We start from the raw sequence: 26,229 nt of genomic DNA, 5'->3' as shown, positions 1-26,229 counted from the left end.
ATGATCTTTCCCACAGTGAGGGAAGCAACTAAATCTGGAACCATGCTGAGAAATTCATTCTTTTTTTTTTTTTTTTTTTTGGTTTTTCAAGACAGGGTTTCTCTGTGTAGTTTTGCGCCTTTCCTGGAACTCACTTTGTAGACCAGGCTGGCCTTGAACTCACAGAGATCCGCCTGCCTCTGCCTCCCAAGTGCTGGGATTAAAGGCGTGCGCCACCACCGCCCGGCGAGCAATTCATTCTTACCCTGTCCTTTCAAAAACTTCATCTGACTCAGAGAAGTGGTCTAATGAAATTGTTCACAGAACATGTTTCTGATACCCTGATTAGCTCTAAGGATAAAGCAAATGACCATTTAGTCCACCAAATGTAGCAGATAAAGACTTTCCGTGCATGCTTTGAACTCACAAAATTTCAGTGCTCTTTTTTCTATCTCTACAAAGAGCACTCCTCTGGGTCAGAAGGGAGAAGCTAGTATTCTGTGGCACTAAGAAGGTTTAAATACATGGAACTTAGATAATAGTTCTTCTTGTCTGAAATCTTAGTTAAGATTTTAGGGTAATTTTGCAACAGTGTGTGCAGATGTATAATTGGCTAGAAAAATGAGCAAAAGTTCTTACTGGAGTGTTATAGAAATCAAATAAGATAACTGATGCATGCATACTCACGTAACATAATGCCTTGCTTGCACTAAGCATTTAATAGATGTAGGTATTAATGTTAGCCAAGGCAATGTTTGGATCACAGTCTGAGCACAGAGGGCTTTTAATGTGATACAGGGAGCCATTAAACCTCCATGCTATTTGGTGTAGACATGTTCTCTCCATTGTATGCTGTTTCCATTACTTTTTGGAGAACTTTTGCATATCAGGAAAAGTTGTAGTCAGGAGTATGAAAGACATTCTTATCCTACATATGACTAGGGAAGGTAGTAGTCCCTACTACCTGCGTTTATTTTTTTATGAAAATTTTTAAATAAAAATTTCCAGACAACACATTCTGATCAGTTTTCCCTCTCTCCATCTCTCTACCTACATAACTCCACACCTTCTTTCTCTGTAGCAATAAATATTCTCCTTATCCCAGAGTTGCTGTGGTTCTCCTCTCTTTGATTTTGAAGAGTCGGTTTCTAAAGGGCAAACAAAGAGCTGTTCCTAGCTCAAAGAAATCAGAGAAGACATTTAGCTGTTCAGTGAAAGGGCATCATTATGAGATTCAGAACTTCATGTGACTTTAGGAGGATGACATCCTTCCCTCCCTTTCTCTTTCAGTGTTTACAACCTGTTACAGAATATCACCGTGACATGATACACACAGGATATAATTCACTTGTCCAATCGGATTTTACCCTTCCTACAGAACTGCACAACCACTGCCATTAGCTTCTGTTAGAATGTTTTCTTTATCCCTGAAGCTTTACATATTACACAATCATGCCTGTGAGAGAACAGATCTATCTATACTATCCAAGTGACTAAATTTTTTGAACATTTTTGAACATACTGTATTTGAAAAATATCTACTCAGATTCTTTCTCCATTTCAAAGTTTGGTTACATTTCTGTTGTTTATGTACTCTCTGTACCAGGCCCTTATCACATCCATTGATTTGCACGGATTTTCCTCATTTTTTGGTGCATGTCTTCTTCCCTCTTCTGATAATACCCTTTGATATTCAAAAGGATTTAAATTTGCTGGATTCTAACTTGTTTTTTATTCTGTTGCTTATGCCTTTGGTGCCATATTTAAAGCATACTGACTAATTCAATGTCACAAATGTTTATGTCCATCTATTCTATGCATTTTATGATTTGGTCTTTTGAATTAGTAAGGTTAGGTAGAGGTTGAGTCCATTTTTAGAACACTTAGTTTAAAATTGGTTTTAGTTTTTTAATACCATGATGCCTCATTATTTGCAGTTCTTTTCCATACAGACTTGCCTTACCACACCAATCTTTGTACAGTGAACTCCTTCTGATATGTTTAGGTCTCACGTCAAATTTTACCTCACAGTGTTTCTTAAATATTCCCTCTAATATAAAGCCCTCCCTCAGCATCCTACTCCAAGATCAAATTTTGTTTTTGCTAAAGAATGTACCACTTTGTTTCACTAATAGTCCATCTGTTTTATTGCATGTATTCACTATTAGAATGTGAGCTTGCCTTTTATTACTTTTTCCCAGTGCCTGCCACAGTTAGATGCTAAACAAGTCATTGAAGAACAAATTTGGTGGTCCTATAAATAGTAGTAATAGTAAAAAGTACTCTCTAAATGACTTTTCAACTAAATGAATGGCCTGCTCCCTCAGTGTAATAAAATGATTTTTAATGTTATATTTTTTTTTCATACATGGGAAAATTAAGTTCTGGATGAAAGTGACTGCTTAAGATAAAAAAGGGAGTCTTGGGTTTATAGTGATTCCTATAGCAGTAATTTAGCTTGGTGGTATCCCACAAAAGTCAAGAAGAAAGATGTTGAACTTGATTCTAGTTTTCAATTCATTCCTGGAAATTTGTCTAAGTCCCAGAGGGGCAGGAGACAACACACCAGGTGGTAAGAGAGTTAGAGTTAATAGATGGATGTAAGGAACAGCAAGTTTTAGCTATTTTGAGTGGTAAATTAAAACTCTTAAAAATGAAACATACTTTTACACAAGTTGGAAATATAGCTGCACTTCTGAGTGAGACTGGTTTCTTAGCTCATCCTTGGTTATCTCTGCATAACACCTGGTCGATAAAGCACTCAAAATGGGAGGATTTTTAACCACTCTGCCTCCTCCAATCCACTGCCCTCACATTACCACATCCTTCCTGAGTCTGTCCTTCCTGACCAGCCCTTGTCTTTAAGAGGCTGTGGTGTGTGAGAAATAGGATGGAAAGAGCACTGAACAATATTTTTCTCCTCTGCAAGTCCTTGTCTCTTTACCCATTCCTTAATTGTAGGTTATTCTTAGAATTGCCTCTGTCTTTGGTCCTCACAGATTTTTGTTTGTTTGTTTTGGAAAGAGAGAGGCTTGCATGTATCTCTCAGGTTAGCCTCACTGGCCATGTAGCTGAGGATCCCCAAGAACTTCTTTCCCACCTACTTGCTTCCACCTTCCAAGTCCTGGGATTACATGTATGTCTCACCACAACCCATTTATGTGGTCTTGGGCACTGAACCCAGAGCTTCATTCATAGTAAGCAAGCACTCTGTCAAACTGAACTATATCCTTAGCCTATTGGCTCTTTTTATTTAATAGACACCTTGGTCATATCATCTACTTTTAGGATTAGCATCTTGCATATGAAATTTTATCCCAGAACCTTTGTTTCATCTCTAGACCCATGCCACTTTATATGTGCTATACATCTCTTCGGAGAACCTTTAGAGACATTCGAATCTAATAGCCATGATGAACTCAATGATTTGCTCATGGTCCTACTTTCCCATCAAGAAGATGGTATGGAGAGGCAGGGACACTGCTGTGTACTGTTTTATTCTATCTTATAGAAGGGATATCCTTATGATCTCATTTTCTAAAAGCAACATAGGTTATATACATACTTCTCCCTTTCATTCATAGCAATTTTGACACTTCCCTGAAGTTCTCACTCAGCCTGTCTTTTCTCTGAGTCCTTTTCCAAACCCATCATTTAGTAGACCCAAGAATCCCATGGGTTTGGGAAACCTTGCAATATATTTTGATCATGTTTCCACCCAACTATTCCTAGATCCTCTCTAACTTTCTACCCACCCAATTTCACATTCATTCTCTCTCACATACACAATAAAAAATACAAATAAGCAATAAACTTTACTAAACCCAAGTTTTTTGTTCTAAAAAATTATTTTTCAAGGTTGTTTTGAGGATTAAGTTTACTATTCATATTTGAGAGGATTCCTCTCATAAGCCCTGTTGATGAATATTAGATGACATTTGCTGAAAATTCCCAGCGAATATTCATGGGGGCAGCCTCTTGGAAAGGTTTTCTAGATACAACATTTTTAGTACAGTTGTGAATCTATGATGTCTCCAGAAAGAATAAATACAACCCAGGAAGAAGTGAATGATGTTTTTGACTATCTTTTTTTTTTTTTTTTTTTTTTTTACTTCTCATTGCCAAGACAAAAATGAGCTACACTGTAAGTTACTAGAGAAATTATCCAAATGTTCCCTGGAGTAGTGTTAACCTAGCACATAAAACTTTACCCAAAGTTCAAAGGTGAGGTTCTTTGGCCAGAGCTTTTCTCATTGTGTGGTCTGTTTCCAGCAGCTGTTGCTTTATGGTATTTTGTGGACAAATTATCTGACTGGTATTGCTGTCTCCATTGGCTGTCCAGCTGTCCTATCAGATTACCACTGTGGAAAAGGCTGCTCTATGCTTCTTGATATGGAAGACATAGTCATCCGTTTTTTTCCTTCTTCTCCCTCCCTCCCTTCCTTCATTATTTCCCTCCTTCACCTATCCATTCATTCATCCCTGCCTCCCTCATTCCTCCTCCTCCCCCCCTCTGCATTCTTCTGTGTTTGTGTATTAATCTGTCAAGCTATACCATTCAACAAAAACAGAGAACTGTAGCAAAGTTGTCAGAAACTGATATGGATATCTAAAAATCAGTCTGAGTCATTCAGGTCACCCAATTCTCAAAGCTCTGTGACTTGTCTCGGGAGATACAGGTAAAAATAATTTATTGTTTCTGGAATGCTATCTCTTGTTTCATAGAAGTTTCTGAAACCAAATTACATTGTTCTGTAGGAAATGAATTGGAGTGGGTTGGAAACTAAAAATACTCTCCTCCATTATTTGGCTATCATGTGTGGTAGTGTTAGAAAGGCTTCAGAAGAAAGTATGATGAAATATAATGATATATGTGTCTACAGACGCCATAATGAAACCAAATACTTTGTATGCTAAGTTTTAAAATGGTAAGGTAAGATACAATATGAAGATTTTGTAGTTAGTGTCCTGGGGAGGGGAAGAATGACGGAGAATGTTGAGAAAGTTGGGAGGCCATTTCTTTTCAGTTCTGAACGATGATTTAGGTTACTGCTTTAGAAATAAAATTTTACAGAATTGTTAACTGACTGGAGCATAAGAGATGGTAGACTTTTTCTAGGCAAAATGACCCCATAACCAATTCAGTATAGGGTATCATAAAAACAGAAATAAAAAAGATATGAAAACTGAAGTTTAGGTGTTCTAAATGCAAGATGATCACTAAGAGAAAAAAGGAAACTTTGAGAAATAAAAAACTGTAGCCTTGAATTACCTATATTACAGCTTTTTCCTAAAAAGAAAGCTTCCAAATATGTTAGAGAATATTTTTGTTGGGTCGGGAGTCATGCAATAATGAGGGACAGACCACCAAAGTCGATTTAACCAGAAGCAAACTTTACTCTAGAGAAAACAAACAAACAAACAAGAAAAAAATCACCATGTGGCACAAAAGCTTGTCAGCTAGCTGACATCATAGCCAGTGTTCAGGATTGTGAGGCTATGGCAATGGAGGCGGGTTCTGCCCCTCTTTTTATAGTAAGGGGGAAAGCATCAGGCATGGGGTACATGCTAGGAGTCATGTAGAAATATCAGGCATGGGATGCGGCATGGGATGCATGCTAGAAGTCACATAGAAACATACATTAAAAGTTAATTTTGGTCCAGGCAGTTGTTGGCTATAAGGGGCAAGAGGGTTAACACTTAACCCTTGGCTGTTGACAGAGGAGCTGGTTACAAGCAGAGAGTCATTGTTAGAAGTTAGCCTTTAGAGTGATAACTGTCAGCTTTTATTTTTTAGGTTCACAATTTTATATTTCTATATTCCTGGACCCTTCAATTTTAAACCACTCAGTATCTTCCCTTTAGTCTGAGCTATGCCATACATGAAAGCCAAGTGGAACAAACACTGACAAGGATAATGACTTCCATTATTAACCAAATACATTAGTAGTAATCCAGAGAAATCCCTGAGATAAAAGTATAAATTGATAGTTTCCACAAAGGTATGACGGAGGTCATGTGGTCAGCCTTTGAGGGTTAGAGCAGGGGACAAGTGATATCAGCAACTTAGGGTTTATCCTGTTCAGACACGGTTCTTTATTTGTAACAATTATTTTTGCCACACTGCAATTGTCCACAGGCATCCAGTATAAAAGAAGAACTTGTCAGTCTGCTCTGTCACCCATCTTTTCAGTCTCAGTGGCACCAGTGTTCATTTCACCATGAATGACCCCACTGACCTTGTAATTTCTCAGCATGCCAAGACCCTTCCCTTCTTTGAGTCTTTAGATTTATAGTTGTCTCTTGGGTTCTTTTAGCTCTTTATTGCTTCTGATCTGTCTTAGTTACATTTTCATTGCTGTGATAACAAGCCCTGACCCAAACAAACAAACAAACAAACAACAAAAAATAAGAAACCTTAAGGAACAAAGGATTGATTTTCACCTTCAGTTTCAGAAGGACAAAGTCCATCAAGGTGAGAGAGACGTGAAACGTAGGAAGGAAGGCATAGTGGTATCCATTCTCAGAAGCAGACAGTAAAGGGGCCTCAGAGTTAGCACAGAATACACCAAGACACAAATTTCTCAGCACAAAGGAGATTTATATACATTGGAGGGGACAAACTGGGGGCTGCCTCTGAATCAGGCAGCAGGTGTCTCTGCAGAAGAGGTTTTTAAGGAGAAAAGTGGGAGTCTGTGCTAGGATGAGTTGGTAAGCTCTGATTGGGCATGTTAGTGAGTGTAGCCATAAAATGAATTTTGGTTGATGGACCATGGTGTTTTGATAGTTGCATCTTGGTGATCAGCCTCAGGAATGAGTCAGGTATAAGGAAGTGGCCCCCCCCCCAAAAAAAAAGGAATGGATCTTGGTGGCTAGCTTTGGGAATGTGGAAGTGCCCAAATAAGAGAATCTAATTGTTATTTATTAAGCAGTGCAATGTTATTTATTGAGTGGCACTGTTTTACCATGTGAGAGAAGCCACGAGGCACAACAAAACCTACTATAAGAGTTTATTAATAGAAGGAAATAGAGGAGGTATGCATAGGCCTATGAGATGCAGGAAGAGAGGGAAGGAATAGGTGGAACCCGCTTTTATAGGTTCCCCCCAACATACGCATATGGGCTTACCTACCTATGCCACACATGCACATAGATTACATGACCATGCTGTGAGCAGATTACGTGATCACAAAGCAGATTATGGAGGACATAAGGTCCTAGGATGACTAAGCATCTTGCCTGGCTACTGGACTATAGCTGAAGTTTTCCTGTGTCCCACCTGGTCCACAGCTGCTCAGATCCAAGTAAATACACAGAGGCTTATATTAATTAAAACTTCTCAGCCATTAGCTCAGGCTTACTACTAACTAGCTCTTACACTTAAACTCAGCCCATTACTGTTAATCTATATGTTGCCACATTTTCTGTGGCTTTACCTGTGTGTCATCACATGCTGCTCCCTGGACGGTTGGCTGGCATCTCCTGACTTAGCCTTTCTCTTCCCAGAATTCTCCTTGTCTACTTATCCTGCCTATACTTCCTGCCTGGCTACTGGCCAATCAGCATTTTATTAAACTAGTGTATAAACACATTATTCCACAGCATTTCCCCTTTTCTGTTTAATTAAAAAGGAAGGTTCTAACTTTAACATAGTAAAATTATACATAACAAGCAAGAATTACAGTTACAAAACTGGACAGCACATTTTTGGTCATGTAACTGGGGAGTGGCTAGGAATTCTAACATGAATAGTTTAGCAAGGGAGAGGGAAGTGGGAAGGGCAATGCCTGCTGGTACCATGTTTGTCATGCTTAGGCCTCTAGAGCCCTTCAGTGAGTAACCTCTATGTGGTAACAATATATAAGGTCTCAATGATCACTCTGATAACCAACTACTCCAAGGAACTCCCACCTCTTAAAGGTTCTACATCCATCTTTTTTTTTTGTTTGTTTGTTTTTTTCGAGACAGGGTTTCTCTGTGTAGCTTTGTGCCTTTCCTGGAACTCACTCTGTAGTCCAGGCTGGCCTCGAACTCACAGAGATCCGCCTGCCTCTGCCTCCCGAGTGCTGGGATTAAAGGTGTGCGCCACCACTGCCCAGCTCTACATCCATCTTAACAGTAGCATTATTAGCTTGGGACCAAGTGTTCAAACATTTGAGCCTATGATGACATTTCACACTCAAACTATAACATTCTACTTGAGATCCCTCATACACTCATTGCTATCTTTTGAAACAAAATGCATTCAGTGGAACTTCCAAAGTCTTCACAGTCTTCAACAGTTCCAACACTATTCAAAATCCCAAAGGCTCTTCTGAGATACGATGGAATCTATTAACCACGAACCTATGTAAAATTGTATACAGTAGTATAAATATACTTTCCAAATCCAATGGGTGATTATCAAGGAAAAATTCAATCAAAAACAAGGCCAAAAAACCAACAGAACAAACATCAATTCATGAAACTCCATGTCTGACATGTAGAACCCATAATGGATCATCTCATTTCTCAAGGACATAAGTAGCCCTGATACTCAGTTCAGCTGCTTGTAGCATATATAGCCTCATTTGGGAGTTAGCTGCACCAGGTACACAGCTTTCCTTGCTTGACACCCCATGGTTCTATTCTCTGCAGTGTTACTGGACTGGACATTGTTAATATATATAGTGAAGTTTTTTTGTCTGAATCTGTCAAATGTTAATGGACTAGACATTGTTAATGTAATTTTTGACTGTATATATTGTATATACTTATTGGATAGTTTTTCTTGTATTAGTTATAAACTTTTTTGATTTTAGACAAAATAAGGGGAAATGTGGTGGTATTGTGTTCCCCAAAATATTGTGCACCCTAATAAACTTATCTGGGGTCAGAGACAGAACAGCCACTAGATACAAAGGCTAGAAAATGGTAGCAATCACACCTTTAATCCTAGCATTCCAGAGGCAGAAACCATGTGTTCAAGGATACAGCCAAGCATGGTTACTCACGCCTTTAATCCCAGAAAGCAAGCCTTTAATCCCAGGGAGTGGTGGTAGAAAGCAGAAAGATATATAAGGCATGAAGACCAGAAACTAGAAGCATTTGGCTGATTAAGCATTTGGCTGGTTAAGCTTTTAGGCTTTTGAGCAGCAGTTCAGCTGAGATCCATTTGGATGAGGACACAGAAGCTTCCAGTCTAAGGAAACAGGATCAGCTGAGGAATTGGCGAGGTGAGGTAGCTGTGGCCTGTTCTGTCTCTCTGATTTTCCATCATTCACCCCAATACCTGGCCCTGAGTTTGTTTCTATTAATAAAACCTTCTAATAATTCATGCTACACTGCAGCATCTTAGGATGTCCACTGAATTTAGGTATCACCTCCATAACTTCCTACAATGGTCTCTCAGGCACTCAGTGGTCTCCTTGCAGGGACTCTTACCCTGCCACTTGTTACTCGGCCTTATCAATCCTCTAAAACTAAGATATAAGATTCCATTACTTCCTCAATCTTTTTTTTTCATTCTTGAAAAATTAGTGCCATGTAGACCATATCACCAAGTTCTGCGGCTACCTCAGGATATATCCCAACTGTCATGGACAACAGTATCTTGTTTGTAAGAGCCTTTACTCATCAATAAATATTGCCAGTTCCCAGTTCTGACTTTTATATAAAATATATGTTTCATTTATAAGTATACAGAATAGAAATAAAACTTTTAAAGAAAATTTATATGGTGTGTTTGGTCAGAAAGTTTCAGGGGTACATGTGTCTACACATTCTCAGTGATGGGATTCTAAACATACACCACCACAAAAGACTTTTTACACCACTTCTAGGTTTCAAACTCAGGTCCTCATGCTTGTGTGGCAAGCATTTTAACAACCGAGTCACTTTCCTAGCCCTTAGAAGTAAAAGTTTTCCATTGACCTGAGAATCTTCCTATATTCAGTATCCATGGGTGCTGGGGCATGGAGATTGCTTTCAAGTTTTGAAAGCATTTACATGCAGACTTCTCAAAATTCAAGGGCAATGAGACTCTAAAAACGTAAGCTTGTGGGACCATTTCATATTCAAGCCATTTTATGCTTTGGGTTTGTACTCTGTGACGCATCGGAGAAGCCTCTCCTAATGGTTCCATTTGAGAGGCATCCTCTCACCCTTACATTATCAAATAACTGTTTTAGCCACTCATAGAGTTCCTTACTATTCTTATGTTAATTATTTTCCTGTTTAACCTTCTCCATATCCCTGATTGCAAAGTAAATATTGTAAGATCAGGGTTCTTGTCTATCTTCTTAACTCTGTGCTTCCTAAAGTTCCTGCAGTGTTGAACACAAGTTGAGGAATAGCAAACTTCTTGATGTGTTTGTATTGCTATAACAAAATTCTGCACCTACTTATTTGTGATGAACAAAATACATTTCTTCACAGTTCTAGAGGATCAGATGTCTACAAAGCATTGGATGGTTGAGTTTCTGACGAGGGTTACTTTCTGCTTTGGATATTGGCCCTTATTTCTGTATGTTATTGAGCAGGAGAATGCTGTCTTCACGTGACAAAGATGGAAGGGCTACAGGGCAGGATCCTTGTGTCCTCACACTGCCAAAAGGAAAGGCTAGAGATCTTAATACTACTTGAAGCCACCTTTATAATCAATTCCTACGGCTTCCACCTTATAATACCAACACATTGGGAACACGTGAATTTTGGAGCATACACATTCAAATGAAGGCAGTAAGGAATGGTTCACTGGTTGCCTTTGGCAACAATTAGCATGAGTGATGAATTCTTGCAGGATATATAAGAATTTTTAGAAAACTTAACAGCCTAATGGAAATGTTCTCTAAAATTACATTTCAGCATAAACATGCATTCATAGCAGTTAATATAATGCAATTTAGTTTAACTTATTCTATATAATTTGAACCAAAAATCTTGTACATGGGTTAAGTTTTTAGAAAAAGAGTTCTGGTTTATTTTTATCTGTTATAAATATAATAAATACCTTCCTTCTAAGGCTGTTAAAGCAAGCAGCAAGAAGCATCAGCAATTTTATTTTTGATTTACTTCCAAATAACACACAAATTGCATGCTAAAAATTGGTGCCCAAGTAAAACATCTTTAAAATGTTTTGGTGCCAGCTAATACATTGTATGGTGGGGGAGAAATCAATGTATACCTTATGACACAACTGTGATAGCTATCCCATTTTAATAGTATATACAGCTTATAAATTGACATAGGCCAAGATGTGTTTTGTGTGGTTATTTTAAACTGTAAGCTCCAGTGGTATGTTGGAGCTAATTTATACTAGCTTGTTAAAGTTGACCGTTACCAATATCATCTTCATTGTCATCAAGCTAGTATCTTGAAATTTGATATCATTGGACTACAAGAATCATTGTCACAATTCGGGGCTTTGTTGCACCTCATCTTCAGACTCTGAAGGCAGTTATTAAACATTTATTACTATACTATGCATTGCTGTGATGGTTAATGTTCGTCTTTACTTGGCTGTATGTAGAATCACCAAGACATACACTTCTGGCCATGTCTATGTAGGCATTTCCAGAGAGTTTAAGTTGAAGAGAGATATACCTTGAATATGGTTGGTACCATCCTATGAGTGATTAAAGCCCTGTTGTGCAAGCATAAGGACCAGAGTCTGGATACTCAGAACCCATGTAAAGGATGGATGGGTACTCAGAATGTTGAAAAAGGATCAGTGGAACAAGTTGATTAGCCAGACTATCTGTGTATCAGCAAGCTCTGGGCTCAGTTGAGAGTCCCTACCTCAATATATAAGGTAGAGAGAGAGAGTGATCAAAGAAGACTCTTTGTATCAACTCCATGTCTCTGTACATGTATGCTCATACACATGAACACATACCACACACACATACACATGGAAAAAAGAAAGAAATAGAGAAAATCAGATGAGCACTTAAATTCTCTTCACTTTGTTTCTTGATACATGTAGGTAGGTGTAAGCAAGTTCCTGTTGCCATACACTTCCTACCACAATTGATTGTATCGGCCATATACTCCCTACCATAATCAATTGTATTTGCCAAACTCTAAACCAAAATAAATCTTTCTTAGGTTGCCGATAAAGGCAACCTAAATACATGTTATTAAATATGTGATAAAATGTATCTAGTCACAGCAAGTAGCTGATTCAACTTACGACTAATATCATCCATTCATCCACTGAACTGATAATGAAATTCAGTAAAGAAGTTGTAATTTCTGATTTTAACTTTTTTTTACATTTATGGTTTATTTGCATATGTGTACATATATGTACAAACATATACCACGGCATACAAGTAGAGATCAGAGGACATCTTGCAGGGATTAATTCTTTCCTTTCAGCACATGTGTCCCAAGGATTGAACTCAAGTTGTCAGCATTGTGGCAAGAACCTCTACTCATTGAGCAACCTCTACAGTCTCCAGTTCTGATGTTCATATAAAAAAATGTAAGTTTCATTTCTAGGTTTTTAGTATAGAGCTAAAACTTTGGGGGAAATTTTATAAGGCATATGTGGCCAGCAAGTTCCAGGGATTTATGTGTTTTCACATCCTTAGCACTAGACTTCTAAGCACATATCACCACACCATGCTTTTTACTTGGCTTCTAGCATCCAGACAAGGTATTTACGCTTGTATGGCAAGCATTTTACCAACCAATTCACTTTATCAACCCCGAGAATTAAAATTTTTTCACTGTCCTATATTCAACAGGTCATGGAGTCTGTGTTTTTAATTTGGAAAGCACTTACATGCCAACTTCTCACAATTCATGGACAATGGGTCTCTTAATTATGACTTTAAAATAAATGCATTCTTCTTGGAATATATATATATGTATATATATATATGTATATATGTATATATATATATATATATATATATATACACATTTTATAAAAACCCAAACAAGGAAGCAACCATAGAAGAACAAGCAACTCTGATAAAAAAAGCAAAAATTAAGATGTGAGAAATATGAATACAGCTTCAAAGGATAAGTTACTAGAGAAAGTTTCACAGTACTACTAACTTTCTGGCTTATAGTGAACACTAATGTATTGTTGACTCTTAGTTGGTAGGATTTAAAGAAATGGTATGGGTTGGCTGGGAGTATACCACAGCTGAAACCAAGTGGCATTTCTACTTTTTGCACTTCCCCTCTTTCATTTTAACCTCTTTCTCCTTACAATTGTAACACTGTGTCTCTGCTATAATCTATAGATAATGAGTCTATACCAGGATTCAACACACTTTTTTCAGTAAAGGGCCAGATAACAAATCTTCAGGCTGTATGGGTCATAAGATCTCTTTTACAACTACTCAACTCTGGCACAGTAGCATGAAAACATCCATAAATAATACAGAAATGAATATATGCTGTGACTGCATGCCCATAAACCTTTAAAAAAACAGACAGCCTACTAGATTTGGCATGCATGAGCTCTGGCTTGTTGACTCCTTGTCTAGACAGCAAAATGTTGTGGGAGTATTACTCTTATCTTGAGAAATGCTACTGTATGTATAAGGCAATGTTTGTGAAACTAGGGCTAGGGATGGATATGGGAGTTAGAATCACCCATCATCCATGTGTTCTTTTGTATATTTTAAATAGAAGATTTAGATGTTCCATGGTCAGTAGGAATTTTAATATTATAACTACTGTACATCATTCCATTACTTAAATATGTTACAAGAAGTATCTACTTCTCAATCTATGTCAAATGTCTTATGGAAGCATGTCTTAAAATTATTTGTTTTGTTTCCATTTGTTTGGCCTTGTTTTTGAGATAGAGTAGTCCAGATTGGCAAGAAACTTGGGATCTTCTTGCTTCAGGCTCCAGAGCGCTAGGACAATAAGCGTAACTTTCATGCCAGCTGAACAGCATATTTAAATGAACAGAAATCAAGCACCACAATATCAAAACTACTTCTTTATGAGACAATTTTCAACTATTATATTAGAAGAAAAATAAAAATTTTCCCAATAAAGTATATCATTATTCAGTATGTACCTAAGCACCTCTACTATCCTATTCAAGCGAACTGGAGGCCCAATGAAAAAAGATTGGAAATAGGGAAGTGAAAAAGGTAGTCCTCTCTGAGTTCCAAATAGTGCTGATTCCCCAAGGGACAAGTGTAGTTACTAAATGCAAGGTAAAATATACCAGAGCACAGAGTAGAACCACCTATTTTGTACTTGCCTAAGATTTTAGTCATATCTCTCACACAGGTTCTATATGCCTGTGCATATTGAGTCATTTTTCATGAAAGAAGGTATAACCCTTCTCTCTACACCAGTGGTTCTCAACTGTCCTAATGCTCTGACCCTTTAATACAGTTCCTCATGCTGTGGTGACATGCAACCATAAAGTTATTTGCGTTGCTACTTCATAACTGTAATTTTGCTACTGTTATGAATTGTAATACAAATATCTGATATGTAGGATATCTGATATGAAACCCCTGTAAAAGGGTCATTCAACCCCCAAAGGGGTCTCAACACACAGATTGAGAACCACTACTCTATATAGTCCTATATCTGAAGCAGTGACTCCCAAGCAGGTAACAACTGAGAGATTGTTGAAAATTTCAGATGAGTTTACACTGCCAAAGTCAGACATTCTATGCAAGAAGTCAGCTGTCCTTCCCTGGAGGAAGTGCCTCAGTAAGCTCTTATTATAGTTGGGAATGTGGTTTATCAGTGGGTTGGGAAAGAAACAAATGGTTAAAAATTGCTGACGGGAAATAGCTTGATAATGAATGTGTTCATGAATATAGATGATAAAAGACAGGGCAGGATTTATGCATGTATCCAGGCAGACAGTTTAGAAAGTTCAGTAGGCTCATTAAATAATTATAGTACAATGAATATATCAAGCTACTAATTCATTTACTTTTGCCTTTTGTGTGTTTGCTGTAAAATGCAGAAAAACAAGACTGACAGCTTTTAGAGTATCCCTTTGAAGGTAATTGGGTCATTGTAAAAGCACCACTATTTTGGATCAGTCAAGGATGCTCTGTTAAGCCTTCCTCCTTATAACTCATTTTGAGCCAAGTTCCTTGTTCACAAGGCATCTAAATAGAAGGGGAATAAGATCTACATGCAAAAGTGTTCAAAGGGGACAATGACAGGTTTCCAAAAATAAATGCAGTGTGCCAGGGTTACTCAGACATGAGAGAGATGGCATCAGGCCAGAGCAGAGCTTCAGGGAAATTTTTCATCTCCAGAGCACTCAGTTCTTTTCCCAAGGAGAAAAGAGAAGTTCCTTGTGCTTTAGATAAGTTAGACCCTGACGTTTGGTGCCACTACTATTTCAAAAGATATTACTATTCTTTTAATGTATGACTTAAGTATGTTCTTTGGTTTTGTTTGTTTTCATGATAATCTAGCTGTGTAATTCACATTAGCCTTGGACTTTTGATCTCTCTGCCTCAGTCTCTGGCATACTGGGATTACAGTTGTGTGCCAGCACATCTGGCTTGTCACAAATTTGTCTTTCAAAAATTTAATTCTATGCATTATACTTACTGTTTGTGTCAATGCTACGGGAATGTGAATGCATGCATATGTGTGCCATAGCATGTATGTGGAGTTTGGAAGTCAACTTTTCAGAATCTGTTCTTCCCTTCTACAATAGGTTCCGAGGATCAAATATAAGTCCTCGGCTAGTGCAGAAAGCATTTTTATACATGGACTAATCTCTCCAGTCCTCAGTTTTTTCTTAAAGGTTCCATTGCATCATCGCAGAGTCAAAGATTTCTCTATTGGAGTATTATTTTCCCCAAAACAATAGACATCAATTTGAAGGAAAATTATGTTTAAGGGTTAGTGTGTTCTCTCAGGTTTTTTCAGCTACCTAATCCCTGTGGTATCATTTGGAATTTTGGTGAAAAAGTTAGGGAGAACATCAGTTCCTCACCTGGCATTCAGCAGGTAAGGAAATGAGCCATAGAAATGCAGTTTAAAAGTGGGTGTAGACACAAGTGCACGATACACACACACACACACACACACACACACACACACACACACGGGGGGGGGGAGAGAGAGAGAGAGAGAGAGAGAGAGAGAGAGAGAGAGAGAGAGAGGTCGCTGACATGGCAGCTGGGAGGTGGGAGGTGAGCAAGTGAAAGCTCAGTGCCCGCTGAGCGGGTTTCTACTTCAAGTGCCTGCATGTCAGAGGCTGAGTTTGAAGCCTCTAGCCTCCAGCGGAGTTGGAGTTAATTCCCATTACATTGACTCCGCCCCTCTCTCCCAAAGGTAAAGCTAGGTTTGCAGGCATCACTGCAAAGAGCAACTGGGATTCCCATCCCTGTCTGACAAGCTGTGAGGAGAAGTTTTTTTTTTTTTTTCTTCTTTCTTTCTTCTCAAATCTGAATCAGAAGAAAGGGAGCAAGTCAATCAGCCTTCATGGTTAGAAGGTAAATATGCATCTTGGCCAAATTCAACTGAAGCAGCTGGACAGAAAACCCCGCTTTGCTCCCCCCTTGCTCAGCCCTTCTTCTTCTGCCGCTTCCTTGCTCAGGCTTCCTGTCCTTTCATGACAAAGCGCAGAGAAGCTGCTTTTCTTCGCAAGGGCAGCCTGGTGTATTTTTACTTCTCCATAGTTGGTTGTTTGCACAGTCTACGAGGGATCAGTGCTGGATTCCTATTTCATATAGACAAGGTTTGAAGGCCTAAGGGTTAAGAGCTAGCTGCTTTCCCCCAAGGGAGCTGGTAACCTGAGGAGAGGAAAGGCAGACTTTCTCTGGGAGCAGAGGGAGGGATTTTGTTCTGACTTGTCCATCCAAGTAAAAATGGATCTGATTTCTCAATGTGGTAGAGCAATGTCTTAGACTTGCTTCAATTGAAATTACAGGACTGAAACAATAATCAAGTTAAACTGAAATACAGATGTTGAAACCAGTAGAGCTGGAGTTAAATAATGGCATTCATTCAGAAAATGTTTATGAGTCCCTACTATGTGCCAAGTGTGATGATTTCAAGGAAGCTGAAAGAAGTTAACTGTTAATCCATGCTAACAAAGAGCACTCAGCCAAATGGTTTCATTTTATAGTGGGAAAGGAAAAGTTGAGAAGCCCAGGAGCAACAACTGTCAGAGAGGTTTCAATGAGAGAGGGTGAGGGGAAAGTAGAGGAGACTTTCTTCTTCTGGGTAATATCAAGTTTCTCTAGTATGAAACAATGCTGTCTTCCTTGGTAGCACAAACGATGGTTAATACCTACCCTCGTATCAGCTATACCATGTATGTTATGCTTCACCTGAACTTTGTGCCATTATTTCCAGTATACATGAAACAGAAACTCAGAGGTTTGAAGTGATTTCCTCCATATTCACATCGCTTTTAAGAGGCAAAGCTCAGGTGTCTGCATCAAATTTGACCCCAAAATCTCATTCATTTCCACTAACAGAGTATTCCTCAGTCATGAGTTCCCATCAGGATGAACTGAGGATTTTAAAAATTGCAAATTCTCATTAACTTGAATTCAGTAAATCTTGGAGAGAGAGAGAGAGAGAGAGAGAGAGAGAGAGAGAGAGAGAGAGAGAGAGAGAGAGAGAGAGAGAGAGACAGAGAGACAGAGAGAGAGAGACAGAGAGAGAGAGAGTGAGTTCAAAATTTCTACTTTGAAAGAGCATCTAGAATGATTCTGATGCAGGGGAGTTGGTGCTCCCTAATATCAGGATTTTTTTTTTTGATGTACCAGGTTGCACGCCAACTCTGAACTGATGGGAAAAGCATTTAGCCTGCCTTCTTTTCAGCTGTGGTGGCATTTTATTCTATCTGAGGACACAGAGTAGAAGGTTTATTGTACAGCAGTAGCAGGTTGCAGTTATAAACCTAAAGGTGAAGAAGAATGCATGCTGTGCTAGTCATTTCCTTGCGATTAGGGTTTAAATTGAAAGAGCAGTTGAGGGCAGTTTTGAACTAGCTGCCAGTGTGAGGAAGATTCCCTATGCAACCAACTGATCACTGAAGATGGGGTACTGGTCTGTCCAGCTAGATTCCTCGCTGGTTGATAATGCATTAGACAGATGGGTGCTCAGGAAATAGATCTCAGAGTCAAGAGAAGCTCATATGAAATTTGGGGAAATCATCCTAGCACTCACATTTTCAACCTCAAACTCTTGAGAAAGAGAATGGCTTAGTATTTAATGTGGAGATTTTCTGTTTGTTTGTGAACTCTCCCCACCTCTGCATGGCTAGCTCTATTATTTAGAGGTGACCTTCTAGGTTTTTTTATTACGTTGGTTGAGTGCACTGCAAAGGTTCAGAGGGCATGGCTGTATCAGAACAACCACCTCAAATTTCCAGATTTTTTTAATTGCTCAGGTGGTTCTGTGTATCCATTTACTCTCTTGCTTCTGGATTTAGTCTCAAATTTTCTCATAAAGATCTGTACCTAAGGATGATGATATATAAGCAAATAAAACTAAGCCAACACAGCTGGTTTTGCAACTCTTTCTATGTGAGAGAAAAAGAAAGGGAATGGGTGAGGCAGGAGGCCTGGAGGAAGTTTCAGCAATCTTGAAAACTGAGGTAAAAAATAATGAGATGTTCTTAGAGTCACAAAGGTACACGTACAAAATAAAGCCCACTGAGTGACATTATTTTGAGAGCGAGACCTTGGAGCAGTTTTTATTGTGGAAGAGAAACTTCTAAGAATGTAGGTGACAGAAAAGGTAGTCAGGAAATGATTGAGACATGGTAGATTTTTTTTTTTTAGGGCATGTTTAAATGAGAAAGTTCTAGAAGGTGTAGACTCGCTATAAACTCATCCCGATACAAGAGAACTTTAACTATTAGACACATATGTCTGCACATCATACTTATTTCCCACGAATGTGTCAACACCGAAGAAGATGTACATGTAGCAGGATTGGCAGGTAGGCAGTACACACTGCCTAGGAGCTGAGGAGAAAGACTTCTCCATATTCCTTTACTTACACTAATGCCAATAACCCTGCTTCTCATACAAGCAGGCTTGCAGCCATTATTGCCTCAGCACCTGCAGCTCAGAGTTTCTTTTGTACGAATCCTGTTGCCCTTGGGAACTGTTTTATTTATTTTTAACTCGGAATTTATACAATGGGCTCCAGTGGGAATGAAAAGATTTTTGTGCCTTCTATCAGGACTGGAGAAGAGATGAGATGGGTGAAGATACAGCCTTACCTTTCCCACTATGCAAAATATAAGCACAAAATGTTTCTAGTTTAATTGATACTAAGTGATCACATCATAGTAGATACATATGATAGCAGAAAATAAGAAAAATGTATGATAATAGTTGCTATAGAGATAGGGAGAAGACTCATTTTGACGGATGGAAAAACATATTAATAAAAGAACACGTCATACCAAAGTGAATGCTCTACGTATCAATGCTTGGCCAATGGAAGCACTGTGGTGATGTCTGGATTTCTAAAATGCAGTGTGTCTATATGGTGAGGTATTTCAGGACAAGGAAACAGAGTTATTGCACATAGGAAGCATGTGGGGCACTAGGATACAATCAAGAGTGGCATTGTTTGTGATACTTATTGAAGTGAGAACAAAATGACTTAACCAGCTTCTGGGAATGAACTTGGATTGCTTTAGAAGGCCGTCATAAAGGAGATTACCATGTTACAGGTGATGTAACCAAAATTAGTTGCTAAACTGTGCTTCCCTGCTCAACAACTGGGAACATGTAGCAATGTGGGTGTCCATATTCCACATGCACTTCTGATTCTCTGTCCAGCTATGGGAAATCTTGACCCATTTTTATTATGTGCTCCAGAAATAATCAGCAACCAAACTCCTGCAACCTAGGCATTGATCTGATAAGGTCAAGAGTCCATGATTCAGACAGGCATGAGGCAAAATGTATACATTTCATCTTTCCAATGTTAAATTTTGGGGTCAGTTTAAACTTCATATCATTTGAGTCATGGAGAGAGCTCATAATAGAGGGTTATTGGTGGCAGTGATTCTCAACCTGCTGCCCATTGATGATGCCGACTTACTACGTCTCTAATTCTAAATATGGTAACTGTCTCATCCCAAGTGATTTTGGAGTTTTCTGAATTTGTCACAGACAATCCCACATTCCAGAAAACGCTTCAGTCCCAGACAGCTTTTGTTGCTCACGTAAGTCTTAGTAGAAATGAGGAAATTGGTTTTTTCCAAAGTTTAAAGTATTTAATTTAAATTCCGAAAGACAATGAGTTTTCTTTAGCTAAATACATTCGTACTAAAATTTAAGGTTCTGACTTCCTACACCTTGACTTCACAATTCCACTTTTGAAATGAAATCATGGTGGCAATGTTTGGTAGTGTTACACTCCAATTAGCAGCATTATTTTTCACAGATGAGGTAAGTTTTATATTAGAATCTCCCCGCCCCCATCTATTTGTATATATCTGTGTAGCCCAGGATGGCCTTAAACTCTTAATCCCCGTGCCTTACCATCTCCAGTGCTTGTGAGTTTAGGTATGGACTATTATGCTAGGTTTCTCTTCTACCACAGTCTAACCATTACTGACACTACTGTCTGCCTCTGCTTTATATTCTCTGCCATTCTTACTAGTTGTCATGCTGGAACGTTACCTCAAGGTGAAGATGTTGACGGGAGACGTTAGTTCAGACTACAAGTGCTGGGCTTGAAGAAGCCAACATTCTTGTTATATACTATGTGTTGAGGAATGGACATTCCTCTTAACTTTTCTGTTTTGCCTTGTATTTCTTCCCCCATTCTGAATTACTTTTGTGGAAATGACACCAGGGAGGCCTTTAAGTGTAATAATACAGGGTGATGCTATAATTCCATCAGGATAACACTGTGCAAGAAGAGAAGGTTTAAGGTAGAAGAGTACGAAATGATAACTTTGATATTGAATTTCTGTGAATCCTTGTGAAAATCATTTGGCTTTCTGACCCTCAGTTTGTTTATTTATAATTGGAGGGCTAATACTTACAAACCTGAGAAGATGTCTGAGCACAGCAAATGAAATAATGGGTCCAGAATAGGTATTGATGATGCTGCCAGCAGCTGCTTACTAGCTTTTACTTTCTCCCCATCTGCTCTAGGGAAGAAGTCCACTGTGGAGCACTGATGGTGCTTTTCATATTCTTACACACTCCAACATTAACAAGCAGAGGCATTACCTCATTGTGGTAAAGGATACCTGCCTTATAAAAGCAATTACTCAAACCAGTTCCACTCTTTCCCCTGTTGGCCTTCAATCCCTCACCACATCTTTCTTTCATTTTCCCAACTCTCAGGCAGAAAGCCTCATCCTCAGGGGACCAGATCGTGGTACTTTCTTTTCTAACCTTAACATTCCAATGTAAGCACCTGCGATTTATGGTCTCGGTTCCCTTCCTGCCCAAAACACACAGCACAAAACACATATGCATCAAGAAGGGAATCGTGATGGAGTGAAAAGACAGAACGATACTGGGAAACCAATAACTGGGACCTAGTTTGTCCTATGTACCCCACCAGCTTTTTACTCTTGGTTAAAGAACTTCCTCTGCACACTCACATCTGTAAAAATGATAGGGGGAGGGCAGGTTAGCACTTGAGTGGTCCCCAAACTCTGGAGTAGTAATCTACAGATCAAGTTTCTGGTTCCGGTGTGTCTGGTTACTAACTGTGACTGGAAAAAAAAAATCACTTCCTGCTTTGCTTAGCCAAACTCACCCATATGTAAAACAAGAAGGCTGAATTAGGTGATTCATTAAAGTCTCTGCCAGTCTGGGAACTGGATGATTTTTTTTTAAAGAAGTTCATTAAGCAAACATGAATTGTAAAGCTTTCCCTGTGCCAAGCACTATTTGATGATGCTTATAAAGTCACATACAGCTAGAGCCTGAGACCACCATATACAGGTCATGCTTTCTCCTGTTGATCTCCCAAAGTGGCATTATGGTGGCTTCATACAACTAGTCCCTACACTCCTCGTGCTTTGGGCCCCTCTTTCCAATATCACTACTTAAAATTCTAAGCAGTGGTGGTGAATCAGAGAGGAGTTTCTGAAACATTCCACCATCTGCCTGCTAGAGACATTTACAATGCTTTCATCAAGCTACAGTGTGGTCTCTAGCTGCATTAGTAGAGAAACTAGCCAGAAAGCAATGGCAGGTTAATGGAGTGGAAAGGAAGTGGTTGATTTTTGACAGCAGAGTCTGGGAAAGCCATTTGTGAGCTGGGCTGAGGCTACTAGCACTGGAAAGGCAGTATCCTGAATCTGAGATTACTTGTTCCAAAGGGGATCTTGAAAGGCCCACGCAGCTCTGTATATGTTCCTTCCCCAGAGAAAGCCTGATCTTTCTATGTTTCTGGAAGATGAGAAGCTTTTTTAACTGGACACAGCAAAGGATGTGGACATTTTTTCTTGGTAGTTAGAGTCTAAGCATAAGCGCTGCTGGTTAGCAAGTTGCCATTCAGTTTGTGTGTGGGCAGTGACCCAGTAATAAATATACAGTAAAAAACTAAGCAACTTTTATTTTATCCTACCAGTTTCACTTTGAGATTTCTGTTGGACACGCTAAGTCAAAATGAAACATCTTACACTGCCCTCTTACCTCTAACATAGGGGCAGACCTGTGACTTGTATTCCTCTTCATTTTCTGAACAACTGTGTCACAATGTCATTTAACTGGAATCCCCAGGGGGTCTTGGGATAGCCTAACTCTCAGATTTTCTTCTCATGATTGGTTCCATATTGTGTGTCAAGAGTAATAAGCCAACTGAACAGGCTCCATTTGGATTGCCATAGCAGTCACTAATTCAGTTCTGTGACTCTTCCACTGCAGCCTAGCGACTATAGAACTCTGAACTAGGCAGAAGGAAAGGATGATGGAAAGCAATGTCCCACAAAGACCCAAATGACATTTGAGAGAATGATCTCCTCCAGAAGCAAGAGCCACATGGCACGTCTGTGAGTCCCAGTACCTGCCAACCTGATGAAAACAGGCCAGAGGAGCCTACATCGTAACTTGTCGCTTTTGCTGCTGTGAACCATCTCATCTTCCCATCCTTTCAGAGAGACCTGAGACCATGAGGAGCAGCCTTACCCTGGTAGGCACCTTCTGGGCCTTCCTGTCCTTAGTTACTGCTGTGGCCAGTTCTGCCAGTTACTTCCTTCCTTATTGGCTGTTTGGATCACAGCTAGGAAAGCCAGTATCTTTCAGCACATTCAGGAGATGCAACTATCCGGTGAGGGGAGATGGGCACAATCTGATCATGGTGGAAGAATGTGGGCGCTATGCCAGCTTCACCGCCATACCGAGCCTGGCATGGCAGATGTGCACAGTGGTGACAGGTGCCGGCTGTGCTCTGCTGCTCCTGGTGGCATTGGCTGCTGTTCTAGGATGCTGCATGGAGGAACTCATCTCTAGAATGATGGGGCGTTGCATGGGAGCCGCACAGTTTGTAGGAGGTAAGACTGTCCCAGGGATTGAGTAGGTTGTGGAGATTTGGGGTGATGGAAGTGGGGAATATGGCAGTATGGGAAAATACACTCTCATCTCTTCTACTCTGAGTCCAAAGCTATGAATGAGAATTTTTTTTGTAATTCATTGAGAATTCACAGCAAAATAAGATAGTAGACAGAGCTGATATCAATAGCTTTGTCTGCTTTTGTCACATACAAGTTGTCCACTTAGTAATATTGTCTAAAATAGATGTCAAAGTAGAAGAGTAAAGAACTGTGATCAATAGAGGTAGAGTGCTAGAGACTGAATAATAGGCATCAAAATACAGTTGCATAGGAGGAATACATTCTGTTTCTATAGCTAAATATGGAGACTGTAGTCAACAGTACTTCATTATATATATTTGAAATCTACAAACTAGAATGAGAAGAGCCTTAGTCCTTCCAGTTGTATGTCAATTAACAATAAAATAATACCAAGCAGAAAATATATTTAATTACATAGTTCAGTTTAATACACAGTTACAGTCTATGCAACAGAACACTTCTGAATGTAGAAATTTTTTAAAAGACTATTATCCATTCTGCCTTCCAATAACAGCATAATTGTCCAGTATAATATTACTGCTCCTGAATAAAGGTGATGTATATAAACTGTTCTCTTTGGTGGTTATCTCAGAGGACAATGATCAGATAAACATATACACAAGTGCTCAATACCAATTATTCCCACCAAAGAAATATACCTCTAATAGTAGTAAAAGGCTATTTATTTTCCAAACAGACTACACATGAATAATTTTTGGTCTATATCCAAGGCTAGCCCCATCTGGTAGCCATTAAATAAATTTACCCAGATTTCTTATGGCTCTGACCTACCCTATTTTGTTCCTTGCTTTATTCAGGCTCCTCTTAATTTTAGTGCAGTCATCCTGGTATGCAGGTAGCTGGACGTGCTCTAAGAAAAAGCAAAATGCAAAGCTAGAAGACTACAAGACGATGATGAGATTAGTGAAATTTGAACCAAGAATAAAGACTAAATTTAGATAGGTAAATGTACATGAATATTTGTATTATTTCATATGTTTCCATGGGGCACTGGGAAAACTGCTGTAGAACCTACTGCCGAAGTTTGTTGTTACAAGTTTTGGAGTCTTCATCCACTCCATTAACATCATTTCTATTAGTATAACAGTGTGGTAAGAAAGGTCAGGATGCTTAGATTCCAGTTGCTTTATGACATGGAGCAAATGATATGAATTTTTCTGTTTCACTTCCATTGAATATATCCCCTGGAAATATAATTCATATCTGCATTTCATTCTTCTCTCCAATGACTGACTGCATTTAGGTGGTCTTGGAGTAAGATGGTAGTGAATTTAAGCAGTTACTCTCAATGGAGTAGTGGTGGGAGTGAATTGGTTCTTCATCTTTCCCACAGAGGGTATTTAGTTATGTCTAGAGAAATTTTGGTTATTAAAATTCAGAACAAAGTGCCACTGAGAAGCACTTGGCTTTCTAGCTCCTTCTTGACTCAGACTCACTATAAACCTTTCACATATGTGTTATAGTTCTATTTGCTCATATGTCTTAATTTTTTTTTTACTTTTTTTTAAGCTAAAAGGTTTTCTAGAGACATCAAACATAGAATTTGATTCCTCTTGCATGCCATGGTACCAAACACGTTGCTAATACTGCTAGAAACAAGTTACTTGATTTCTCTTGGAGAGTTCCATGAGTATCACAAATCAGCCTTTGACTCACTTTTTAACCTATATTTGTGGGCATGCTAAAGTTAATCCAACATTTCCTTGAACATATTTCCTCAGCAAGTGAAAGTTGACTAATAAGAGAGAGAGTGATTGCTCTCTGCTGGGATAATGTGAACATGTGAGACTTGGGTTAGTTTCTATCTTTCCTTCTTTTCTAGATTTTTTGTTTGTTTGTGTTTGTTTTTAGAGACAGGGTTTCTCTGTGTAGCCCTGGCTGTCCTGGAATTACCTCTATAGATCAGGCTGGCCTCAAACTCACAGAGACCCACCTGCCTCTGCCTCCAGAGTGCTGGGATTAAAGGCGTGAGCCACCACTGTCTGGCTGTTTTCTAGACTTTTATTTACGCCTATTATGTCCTGAGCAGCCATCTCTTCTAACAGGAGACTGACAACTGAGCTCCACTTGCATCCCTAAGAGCATCCTGCTGAAAGTTAGGAGGCTGCAAGTAGCAGAAACCAGAAGGACAGTAGTAACAGCCTCTACAAAACTGCATTATTAGCTCCTTCTCCTCCAAGCTTGCTTCCTCTTTGGAGCCCAACTGAGACTTTTATAACATTCAAGGTTCTCTGTATAATGCATCTTTATTGATCTCATCTACAAGATCTAGAAACTTGAAGAAAAATTTTGTGGCAAGATGTGGAATGATAATGGGGATTTTGACCTGCCCATGATGTCTGGAATAGAACTTTGGCTAGGTGACAGGTATCACTTGAAAGGAAGTCAAGCCGGGCGGTGGTGGCGCACGCCTTTAATCCCAGCACTCGGGAGGCAGAGCCAGGCGGATCTCTGTGAGTTCGAGGCCAGCCTGGGCTACCAAGTGAGTTCCAGGAAAAGGCGCAAAGCTACACAGAGAAACCCTGTCTCAAACCCCCCCCCCCAAAAAAAAAAGAAAGAAAGGAAGTCAAAAGTGAATCACATTTGGGCCTCAAATAATTCTGCCACCCTATATTCCCTAAGACCTTGTTCATAGGGATGTAGTTACAGTGTTTACATCTAGGTGAGTATCTTTAAAATCAAGAATAAAGTGGCATCTACAATAG

General features: G+C 39.2%; 1 protein-coding gene across 1 annotated transcript in view; it reads left to right on the top strand.

Annotated features, from left to right (window-relative positions):
* The first annotated feature begins 22,829 nt into the window (after positions 1–22,829).
* Positions 22,830–26,229, top strand: part of Lhfpl1 (LHFPL tetraspan subfamily member 1) — a 40,002-nt gene continuing 36,602 nt past the window's right edge. Inside the window, exon 1 of the mRNA XM_059251327.1 lies at positions 22,830–23,422. Coding sequence (XP_059107310.1) covers positions 23,041–23,422 — 382 coding nt within the window. The 5' untranslated portion in view covers positions 22,830–23,040. The remainder of the gene's footprint in view (positions 23,423–26,229) is intronic.

Source organism: Peromyscus eremicus, chromosome X (genome assembly GCF_949786415.1).
Source record: "Peromyscus eremicus chromosome X, PerEre_H2_v1, whole genome shotgun sequence".
NCBI lineage: Eukaryota > Metazoa > Chordata > Mammalia > Rodentia > Cricetidae > Peromyscus > Peromyscus eremicus.
Note: the sequence above shows the minus strand (reverse complement) of the source record. Positions and strands in the feature narration are given on the sequence as shown.